A 12,507-nucleotide genomic window follows, 5' to 3' on the forward strand; every position below is an offset into this window, starting at 1 on the left:
GTCATTATCAAGAAAGGAGGAGCATGCTTTGGACTTGGCTCGAAATTTTCTCGGGGACGGACGGTGATTACTGATAATCCGCTTCAAAGGTTGACACCTCTGCAAATATTTATTAGCTATGCCATAATATTAATTTATGTACTTATAATATATAAATAATAATAATGAATTAAATCTTAATAACTATTATTTACTAAAATATATAGAATATGATGGATAAAATTAAATCTACCTGAAGCTCGAATATTTATCAATATTTACAATAATATTCCGTTAAAAGCATTGGTTGAATATCATCCTCTTCATCTTAACTGCCATAGCATTCAACAAAAAAGTATATAATCTGAGCTTCTCTCTAAGCTTTTGATTTTAAAATTATACATATAATTAATCTCATATAAGTCTTCATAGATTGGAATTATTTAAATAAAATTATCCAATTTTAACACAAATTGTCTCTCACATCTTCGAGGATTAGGTTCCTTATTTAAATACACTGACTGACAGAGCAAATGCAACACCAAGAAGGAGTGGTCAGAACTTTATGCCAATTGCAGGGTAGACTGACGTCACTGAGGTATGCTCATGATGTGAAATGCGCCGCTGTGCTGCGCACGTAGCGAACGATAAATGGGACACGGATTTGGCGAATGACCCACTTCGTACCGTGATTTCTCAGCCGACAGTCATTGTAGAACGTGTTGTCGTGTGCCACAGGACACGTGTATAGCTAAGAATGCCAGGCCGCCGTCAACGGAGGCATTTCCAGCAGACAGACGACTTTACGAGGTGTATGGTGATCGGGCTGAGAAGGGCAGGTTGGTCGCTTCGTCAAATCGCAGCCGATACCCATAGGGATGTGTCCACGGTGCAGCGCCTGTGGCGAAGATGGTTGGCGCAGGGACATGTGGCACGTGCGAGGGGTCCAGGCGCAGCCCGAGTGACGTCAGCACGCGAGGATCGGCGCATCCGCCGCCAAGCGGTGGCAGCCCCGCACGCCACGTCAACCACCATTCTTCAGCATGTGCAAGACACCCTGGCTGTTCCAATATCGACCAGAACAATTTCCCGTCGATTGGTTGAAGGAGGCCTGCACTCCCGGCGTCCGCTCAGAAGACTACCATTGACTCCACAGCATAGACGTGCACGCCTGGCATGGTGCCGGGCTAGAGCGACTTGGATGAGGGAATGGCGGAACGTCGTGTTCTCCGATGAGTCACGTTTCTGTTCTGTCAGTGATAGTCACCGCAGACGAGTGTGGCGTCGGCGTGGAGAAAGGTCAAATCTGGCAGTAACTGTGGAGCGCCCTACCGCTAGACAACGCGGCATCATGGTTTGGGGCGCTATTGCGTATGATTCCACGTCACCTCTAGTGCGTATTCAAGGCACGTTAAATGCCCGCCGCTACGTGCAGCATGTGCTGCGGCCGGTGGCACTCCCGTACCTTCAGGGGCTGCCCAATGCTCTGTTTCAGCAGGATAATGCCCGCCCACACACTGCTCGCATCTCCCAACAGGCTCTACGAGGTGTACAGATGCATCCGTGGCCAGCGTACTCTCCGGATCTCTCACCAATCGAACACGTGTGGGATCTCATTGGACGCCGTTTGCAGACTCTGCCCCAGCCTCGTGCGGACGACCAACTGTGGCAAATGGTTGACAGAGAATGGAGAACCATCCCTCAGGACACCATCCGCACTCTTATTGACTCTGCACCTCGACGTGTTTCTGCGTGCATCGCCGCTCGCGGTGGTCCTACATCCTACTGAGTCGATGCCGTGCGCATTGTGTAACCTGCATATCGGTTTGAAATAAACATCAATTATTCTTCCGTGCCGACTCTGTTTTTTCCCCAACTTTCATCCCTTTCGAACCACTCCTCCTTGGTGTTGCATTTGCTCTGTCAGTCAGTGTATTAAACATTCAAGAGCTTGTTACGTCGAAAGTAGATTATTTGAATAAAATGTTTGAAATGTTTAAAATCTCATGATATAGGAAATTAAATATTTTTGATACTGAGAACGATTATTTTGATTTTCTTTTCATATCAGACGAACACAATTAGGCATACACAGAATAAGATCAGTTTCAAATATGTAGCTTCCAATGGCTACAAACCATAATATATTTTTGAATAAAATAACTAATCATAAAAAATTTATACTCGAAATATCTTCTCGGGAAATAAATGAAATTGCCCTAAATAGATTCGATAGTTTCATTGCCAGGTTGCAATTACGTCTCACCACCTCATAAAATTCAATCATTTTTGTTACCGTATTTTTGTAGTAGGTAGAGGTGAAAGAAGGTGCGGGGGTGAACAGGTCTCAGGCTACGAAATTAAAGTTAATTTAAAATTTTACAAGGTTATATTTTCTTTGCAAAATCAAGAAATAACAAGCATGGCAGGTACAGAGTAGCAAAGCCACTATTCGAGAATGTACAATTACAGAGTTACAGGATGGGCTCCGAGAGCCAAACCCACAATACAGGAACAATTAGCCCCATCTTACGATATACAGAAATTCAACAAAGGGGCAGAAGACCCCAATCATGTCCAGGAGCACTTGCTCCCAATTACACAGTAAAGCCTCCTCGAGGCATACAACACTCAATTTTCGAGAAAGAGCCACTCGCTCTCAACTTTAAGCCTGTCAAAGGCCACACCCAACTCCACCTTCGAGTTGTCCTCTAAGGACATAGACACAGGGGTAAAATACCCAACCTACTGAGGCCTATTAAGTGAGAAAAAGGTTAATTACATGACCTCTAAAATAACAATTTGAGAGGAGGCGATCTGCACTCCTAATACATTTTGTTTAAAACCTAATCTGGCTCTAGGCCGCTAATGCAAGGGCTAATCCCATACTACAGAGGTGACTTTAGAAAAGAACAATTTACATTACATTAAGGAAGAATCGGTTGTGAGAAATAAGTTCACCTCAAAACAATATGAGTGGGAGCTCGAGAGGGTTAAGCACTCTCTATCCCAATATGTAGCTTAAAAGATAGAATAAATACAAAGTGTCTTTACATTTTAGGGAAAGTTACATGGTGGAAACGCTTCGGACCCGCCCCGAGAGTTAAACTGCTGAGCTAGCAAGAGAAGAAGTTATTAAACGGCCATTACCTGGTTGTTGAACTGCTGCCCGAAGAAAGAGGCGCTTCCCGCCCCCTGCTATGTACTTTACACACTGAAAGATGGTAGAGAAGTGGCACCGAGACCCGAAAATCAGCAGTTTATATACTCTCGCGGAAAGTTCGAGGCGTTTTTGGAATGAGGACACCCTCCCACAAGGATTTTATTGGTTCACCAAGAAACCCCCTACACAATACGAAGAAGAAACATATTATTGGTGGAAAATTACTTCGAGAAATTCAGGATTGGCTAAATTCAAAACAAGGGGAAAGAAAGGGGTATACAGCCAACTTAAACAATAACAGAAAGAAATTTAACAAGAAACAAACTTTTGAAATAAAAATTTCTCCAAAAAACAGTTCTTTCACTTCGCACTAGGGTGCACCATTGTAGTTTTTCAGTAGTGTCCTCTAGAAGAGAAAGTTCACACTTCTTACTACAGGTAAAACAAAAATACATCAAAAATGACCCAGTTCAAAAACTCCAAAATTTCCAAGTAGTGACATCTTCTGAGAAACTTGAAAATTAATACCGTAGATAAAGTTCAGACTTCCTCCAGCAGAGGAGTTTCAATTGGCGCAAATTTTAAATAAGCGGCGTGGAGGTGTACCGCCCGGTACAATTTTATTACAAGTTAATAAGGAATACCATGGATGAAATTTCTAACTCCAGATTAATGATAGACTCATAAAGAAGACACTAAGATCGTATATCCTGTTAACATCCTGATAATTTAGCTTAAATTAGTTTAAACCATATACATTCTATGTCATACTCTTCGAAATTGCCATATGACTGTTGATTATAGATTATTGGAATTATTTTTGATGACCAATATCTGTTATTAACTCGCAAGTTATATTACCAAGTTGCCATTTACTACGTGATATGGATTATTCATTGTTTAGACATCATTACTACCACTCAATCTAACATTGATCCACATTTACGTTACTTAACTATTCATCATTATTTAAACATATATGAAAACCTTTCCTCATATGTCTTCACATTTATCATAATTCATCAACTACTTTCTTTTATACAACATTATTCCATCATTTCATATTCCTTTCTTATATTTTCTTCATGTATTTATACTGCACCATATGTCAGTATTGCCTATTTGATTCTACGTATCGCAGAAATCAATTCACTTCCCACATAATCAAATTATCACTTCGTGGAACAACAACTAAATCATATGTCTAGCAATATGCATCTTACTTATCCACATATATTCATATTTAACCTGTACTGGCTTATACTTGGCAATAAGTGGTGAATATTTACGAACTTGGTAACCTACGACTTGATATTAAAATGTATCATACTTCATTCTCATCATAACTTCCTGTCTTTGGAATGGCTTATTGAAAATTAACTGAAATTTCGCTAATGTAACACTTCACTGACATGTTCACTTTCCTACCTTAGGATGTACTTAAATCATACTGAATACTATCTATGACCTTCCTTAATGCACCACTATTGAATCACTCGCGTACAAACTACATGTTATTAAATATATCGCGAAGATATAACGACCTATTCCTTCCGAAAATAATCAATCAACAACTACCTTCTACGAAGAGAAACATAAAATGATCTTAAAATAAATTGTGAAACTTATATTATTCTGTGTCTGTCTGCTGCTGGTATTGCTGTTCTTTTTGCTACATCCTCCTCTGTAGAGGTTCTCCCTTGGTTAACGGCTCGGCTCAGTCATCTGGGATTCTCGGGAAGCGAGCTCATATCTGCGAGTGATGTCGGCTGGAGTCCATCAGTCGCCAATCCCATGCTTTATTTAATGAACCATCACGTCGATCTCTTGCGCATGCATGAAGAATACATTCAAAGATAATATTAACATCATCTTCCTGTTAGTTACAAAGCCTTCTTGTACTATTATTTTGTTTTATGCTCTCAAATATAACGTCAATTTGTATGCTATATACAGATTACCAATATATCTGTCGTGGCTTATAATCGTCTAATTCAATGGTAATTTATCTCAAATGCTTGCGTGTTTTTAACTGCATTTAGTAATGAAACCTTTGCATTTCTTCTATGAAATTCCAAGATGAATCCTAACGTATTTTAACTTCTTCTTCGTATTTCGTCTTAAATCTCTTAAATATTACACGCACGGATATATATCCTCGTAATGACTTTGGTTTTTACCGACAAATTTTATATTTGAACTTCAAAATATGTTATTTCCGATGGTACGTTTTATTTCGGTCACGGCCACTATGATTCCAATTGCTTGTATCATTTGACTTGTATTTTTCTGCTGTTTGACATACGAACTTTTTAACGTTAGTCACGGAAAATGATGACTTTTAAATTCCGTATTTTGGTGATCAGGACAATTGGAATGACACATTACTTTAACAGCAGCAAGATTTTGAAGTTCTTGAAAATGTGACCAAAAACTTTTTAAGTCATATTTCTAAAATTTTAGGTCATAAACATCCGGGCCGTACTCATCAGCCATTCTTGAAACATTCACTACTGTTTCTCTCTTTCAAGAGCAGAAAAATGCTAGGATGGTGCTATTCTGAAGACTGAAGAAACATGTCACTGACCTGCCCATGGCTGTAGAGAAGTGCTGGAATGTTGCTCTTGTTCCAGAAGCAGCCTGAGGGACTGTGTGGACAACTCATGACTTAAGGCACAGGCGAAGCAGCCCAAAGTGGTCATGAAGACTATGGCTGCCTAGAAAAGAGAGACACCCTCACACATAAATATTTCAACTCAGTTTGAGGTTTCATCAGAAAAATACCATATATTCATAAATCTAACAGAGGCATACGATAGTGTTCCCAGCGAGAAGGTTTGGGAAACCATCGTCAAAAAGAGACTGGGTACAGACACAGGTTGGAAAGATGGAATGGTTTTGAAATGAAACTGGACTAGGACAGACCACTTTTGTTTCTAATGGTTATGGACAAATTGTAAAAGAGACAAAGGAAGCATGTGGGAATAGGGAGATGAAGTTATTACTATTTGCAGGCAGTATTGTAGTCTGGGTTATGGGCAGCAAAGAAGTTAAGAATAATTTGAAACAATGAATGAGAAAATTGAAAAGTATGGTATGAAAAATATTGCAGAGAAAAATAAAACAATGGTGATATCAAGAGTATATAGACAAGAGAAATACAGTGTGAAACTTTGTATGGGTATTCATCACTCTGCGTTAAATGACATCATTTTTAAATAATAAACATGTATTATTTCTACTACTCAATACACTTTTCATCTGCTGAGATGAATTTTTTATTCTACCCAAACATGTTTTGACTCCCTTTGAGTCATCCTCGGTGGGTTATTTTAGATGAAACGTTATAAAATATTACTATATTTACAGATTACATTGCTAAAAATTCATAGTTCTTAAAATTATGTAAATAATCCCATCTTTGTGTATACTAGTAAATGTATAAGAAGGTGTTCAATACATCTAACAGATCATAATCTCAGCCACAGAAGGAATTGAAGACGGACATTATAACATACATTAAGATGTCATTTTACATATAGACAAGAGGCTATAACTCACAACACATTTACTAGTGATTTTTTTTTTTACTTTACGTCGCACTGACACAGATAGGTCTAATGGCGACGATGGACTAGGAAATTTCTAGGAGTGGAAACGAAGTGGCCGTGGCCTTAATTAAGGAATAGCCCCAGCATTCGCCTGGTGTGAAAATGGGAAACCACGGAAAACCATGTTCAGGGCTGCTGACAGTGGGGTTCGAACCCATTATCTCCCGGATACAAGCTAAGAGCTGTGCGCCCCGAACTGTACGGCCAACTCGCCTGGTAAACATTTACTAAGACGGTAAGTCATATTGCGTTTATCGGGCGAGTTGGCAGTGCGGTTAGGGGTGCGCAGCTGTGAGCTTGCATCCGGTAGATAGTGGATTCGAGCCCCACTGTCGACAGCCCTGAAGATGTTTTTCCCTAGTTTCCCAGTTTCACACCAAGCAAATGCTGGGGCTGTACCTTAATTAAGGCCACAGCCGCTTCCTACCCACTCCTAGGGCTTTCCTATCCCATAATTACCATAATATTTATGTGTGTCAGAGCGACGTCAATTGTAATAATAATAATAATAATAATAATAATAATAATAATAATAATAATAATAATAATAATAATAATAATAATAATAATAATATTTGGATAATTTTAAGAACTATGAATTTTTAGCAATGTGCTATGTAAATATACTGTAGTAATATTTTATAATGTTTAATCTAAAATAACCCACTGAGGATGACTGAAATGGAGTCGAAACCTGTTTGGATAGAATAAAAGTTTATCTCAGCAGATGAAAACTGTATTGAATAGGAGGATATAATGATTGTTTATATTACTGTAAAAGTTAACTGTCAATATGAAATGGAGTTTATAATCTGTTAGAGAACATTGTAGTAAATATCAAAAAAAGACTGAGTTAGCATCTTAAATCACCATCTTCATTACATATACGTGATGGCATTTTACAGATTCTGATTGGTGATATTCACAATATATTTGAGGGTCGTTTTGTTATAATAATTTGCCTTCCATTTAGAATTCAGGATCCTCGTGGTCGCTCACAATTTGCAAAGCGATGTCATCTTGGAAAATATGTACCTATACTGTATGCACAGTTAAACGTTTAAGGTATGCATAATGCATGTTCGATTGGACAACCTCTTTCCCAGTCAAGAACACCTCCAGGATGCAGACCAACTCGACAATATTCACTTCTGTTTGATCTATATTCACTCCTAACACCGAAATACCTGTGAAACAGGGCTGTATTACAATACAATTACATACTACTGTATATACATAAAACTTATTTAATACATATTGGTTTCATACATGTTTCAAGAACAAGGTCTATTTCCTTCCTCAGCTGCCATTAAAGATTTCCAAAATCGTTTAGAAAAGACTTCAATGTACATAAAACTACATTCACAATTAAGAAAGTTTACACTAAAATGCGAACAGTTCAAGTTTGTTACAGTCTAAAACATTTTCTTTATTCTTCTTCTTAAAGGAAAAACTGTTTTTGTATCTCCCATTAAAATCTTGCTTATCATTGCTTTAAAGAATTTACATATCATCCATAGTATTGTAAATTCTTTAAACTATAATAGAGCTGGAACTATGGATGGTATTAAATTGTTTAAAGCATTGATAAACAAGATTTTAATGCAAGATACAAAAACATTTTTTATTTTTAAAAGAAGAATAAGAATAGTGTTTTAGGCTGTAACAAAATTGAACTGTTGCCATTTTAGTGTAAACATTTTTTAATGTGAGCATTGTTTTATATAAATTATGCGTTGTACAATAAAATCTTTCCTTAGAGATTTTGGAAATTTGTAATAATTGCTGAGGAAGAGAACAGACCTTTTACTCGAAACATGTTCAAAACCAATATGTATTAAATAAGATTTGCATATTTATTTCTAGGTCTAATTCTCTGACCCATTCTATTGCTTCAACTGGTGTGTGATGCACGTCCGTTATCGTTCCTCTGAGAGCATGAAGAGGGTAGTCAGCAACAATATTGTGGACAGTCTGCAAAGAGGCACTACAGTCACAATTTGCAGAGGTAGCCCGTCCCCATCTTTGTAGCAGATATCCCCATCTGTCTTGTCCGATTCGAATCTGGTTGATGATCCTTCATTGACATCTGGGAAGGTTGAATCCTTGCATTCTCTTAGGAGGGTCTTCAACTAGATGTATATTCATTACTGAAGACTTCTTCCACTGGATTTTCCATGAACTAGTAACTTTGAAGGAGGATCTTTCAAGGTTAACTGCTGTGCGCCACGCTGGTTTCCTTGATTTCAAGCAGTGATGTTCTGTTCGTGCAATATCTTGGTGAATGAGTAGCTCTGGATTCTGCTGAATGGTTTTCCATACATTTAGAAGTACTTCAGATTTTCTTAGGGATTGAGGTAGAATATTGCTAAGAACAGTTAGCCATAGTGTGTTTACACTCTGAATACCTACGTCCCGTAATTATTTGCATAGCATGGTTGAGTTGAACATCTATTTTCTTAGTGTGAGCATTATTGATCCTGGATGGACAGCAGTATTCAGTAACAGAATATGATAGACTAAGGCTGTGGATCATAGGATATATTACCTCCCCATGATGTACTAGCAAGTTTTTGTAGAATATTATTTCTAGTTTTAATTTTAACAGCCACATTCGAGAAATGTTGCTTGAAGGTCAGACTTACATCTAGCATTATTCCCAAGCATTTTGGTGTACGGTAATACAACAGGGGAGTGCTTGGTTTCCGAACCTAACTTCTGGTTTGTAAAGATTTGCACATATGATAACCTTGTTGGACAGGTTTTTCAATAAATATATGCGGATAGATTGTTACGTCCCATTGTTGTTCATAAATGAGAGGTTTGACTGTGAAAAGCTGTCAAAATATTTGTTTTTTTTTAAATACATCACGTTATAATCATATGTGCATACTTTTTGACGTCATAAACTCACTCACCAAAAAGTGGGTTGTACCTACCTTCCTCACAGTTCTTGACATCCTTATGGTTTTACATGTTCTGTATAGTGTGAAACTGGTGTTTTCATGGTGAAGTAAACCTTTCTCCAGAAGTTGTCCATTTCCTGCAGATAATAAACAAATTTGCATAAGGAAAAAGAAATGATAATGATGTTACTTAACGTTCCTTGAACTGCTATTGGTTCTACGGGACAGTGGAGGACCTCAGTTTGCTCTACTGATGATCTCTTGAACATGTCACATTCTTGCAAACTGCTGAATTGGATGACATGGTGTTGGGAGGAGTGAAAACGAAAATACACAGCCTGTTTACAGTCCTACCGAGCTCGATAGCTGCGGTCGCTTAAGTGCAGCCAGTATCCATTAATCAGGAGATAGTGGGTTCGAAACCCACTGTCGGCAGCCCTGAAAATGGTTTTCCGTGGTTTCCCATTTTCACACCAGGCAAATGCTGGGGCTGTATCTTAATTAAGGCCACGGCCGCTTCCTTCCCACTCCTAGCCCTTTCCTGTCCCATCGTCGCCACAAGACCTATCTGTGTCGGTGCGACGTAAAGCAACTAGCAAAAAAAAAAATATATTCCACCCACAGGGGAGGTAAAGAGTTCTGATAAGTCGAAAGAAAAATGAGTGTATCTACAAAACAATAGTAAGAGTCATGAATTGTGAGATAATTAAAGACACATTAAACCTGTTTAATACAACATTAATACACTGAAGAAAATGGAAATTGCAACACCCAGAAGGAGTTGTGCTACATTGCTTCAATTGAACATGCAGGACGAGTGTTTGGTTGTGCTTCCATGATTACACTTTCAGGTCCCTCTGAGCGCAAGTTTGGACAACAATCAATACAGGATGTGCCCAACACGAGCTGCAATACATTGATGAATTCGTCGAGGCATGGAGTCAATAAGGCCCTGGATCGCTTCCTGAGAAATTGTGGCCCATGCTTGCTGCACTGCACGGGTCAGTTGTTCCAGAATTGTGGGTGGCTGAGGACGGTTGGCCAGTTGTCGACCCATCATGTCCCACACATGCTCAATAGGACTGAGTTCCGGGGATCTGGCGGGCCATTCTAAGGTTGTGATGTCGTGGAGAGCTTCTCTGGACATGCGTGCAGTGTGAATCCGGGCATTGTCCTGCTGAAACATCCCATTACCAATGTTCGCCATCATAGGGACAACCACTGGATTGAGTACCCTATCAACGTACTGTCGAGCAGTCATAGTGCCCTCAACAAGCACTAATTGTGATTTCACACCAAAGCCAATAGCTCCCCAGACCATAATGCTTGGTGTTGGCCCAGTGTGCCTCTCGACAATAACATCAGGGTTGCCCCTCTCCCCGATACGTCGGCGCACACGATTCCAGCGATCACTGCGGGCAAGACAGAAGCGCAATTCATCACTAAAGACGACCCTATGCCATTCGTCGACCCACGTCGATCTTTCTCGACACTAGACCAGCCTTACACGTCGCTGTTGTGGGGTCAATGGAACACCTTCTGCAGGGACACGAGCTCGTAAGCCAGCTGCACGCAGGCGATTACCAATTGTTTGTTGTGTAACGTGGGGTGCCACAGCTGCTCGAATTTGTGCTGCTGTTGCATGGGGTTCCATCCGGGCCATCCGAATGATGCGGCGATCCTCTCTCACAGTTGTCTGTCGCGCTGGGCCTGTGCCAGGTCTACGAGTGTGGGTACCTTCATTTGACCACTGCTGCCATACACGATGTACCATAGATGCCTGTCGGCCAACACGTGAAGCGACAGTCCTTAGCGATAATCCAGCCTCACACAGCCCAATTATCCGAGCCCTCTCAAACTACGACAGTTGTTGATAGCGTGATCTTCTCTGTCGTCGAGGCATGCTTGACGGGGAACACTTCACTGCACAGACTACAAGTCAACTACGCTACACGAGAGTCCGTATACTGGAGTTGATTCCTCCGCGACCAATCACGTGGGGAGACCTGTAGCAACAATCCAATGGGTGTGAAACTTTAATCGTTTACATACCTACATGGCATCGTTCCATATCTTGAAAATCAACACAAACGACCAATGCCTTCATGGTGTTGCAATTTCCATTTTCTTAAGTGTAGTATTCGTCGTTAGGGCCACTAAGGACCGCGAGATCCCAACTGTTCATCTTCTTGTGGGCCCACCAGGTTTTCATCATTTCAGAGTGTGCTTTCTTCAGAATGGACATGCTTCAGTTGAGTTGGGACTTCTTGATGATCCTGTCTCTGTTTGAGCAGGGCTCAGAGCTGAATGTCTTTTTCTGTGATTCCATACCTTTTTTTTACAATTGGCTTTACGTCACACCGGCACAGATAGGTCTTATAGCGACGATGGGATAGAGAAGGGCTAGGAGTGGGAAGGAAGTGGCCCTGGCCTTAATCAAGGTACAGCCCCAGCATTTGCCTGGTGTGAAAATTGCAAACCACGGAAAACCCTTTTGAGGGCCGCCGACAGTGGGGTTCAAACCCACTATCTCGCGCATGCAAGCTCACAGCTGCGCGCGCCTAACCGCACGGCCAACTCGCCCGGTGATTCTATACTTTAAAACATCCTTATCGATGTCCGCCAACCAAGCAGGAATCGTTTTGAGACTTCTGAAGTAGGACAACAAACGTTTATAGATTCTTCCAGCTGGCAATCTGAAGAAGTGAGCATAAAATGTTACTCTACTTTACGGTCTGGTTGTATATTTTTAAGTTGCTCCAAAATCTGTAAACACCATCTGTGAAATTGGGACCAACAAATTTTCAGATAATCCTCCTCGCCTTATTTGCCAGTTTTTCAAACAGGG

The 12,507-nt window shown here is 40.1% G+C and overlaps 1 protein-coding gene across 1 annotated transcript in view; it reads right to left on the reverse strand.

The window, feature by feature from the left end:
• Positions 1 to 12,507, reverse strand: part of LOC136859888 (facilitated trehalose transporter Tret1-like) — a 65,846-nt gene that overhangs the window by 26,599 nt on the left and 26,740 nt on the right. Inside the window, exons 2-3 of the mRNA XM_068225346.1 lie at positions 9,693 to 9,796; positions 5,730 to 5,859 (exon numbers count right to left, since the gene is read on the reverse strand). Of these exons, the coding sequence (XP_068081447.1) occupies positions 5,730 to 5,859; positions 9,693 to 9,713 (151 nt within the window). The 5' untranslated portion in view covers positions 9,714 to 9,796. The remainder of the gene's footprint in view (positions 1 to 5,729; positions 5,860 to 9,692; positions 9,797 to 12,507) is intronic.

The sequence above is a fragment of the Anabrus simplex genome, chromosome 1, assembly GCF_040414725.1.
Source record: "Anabrus simplex isolate iqAnaSimp1 chromosome 1, ASM4041472v1, whole genome shotgun sequence".
Classification (NCBI taxonomy): Eukaryota; Metazoa; Arthropoda; class Insecta; order Orthoptera; family Tettigoniidae; genus Anabrus; species Anabrus simplex.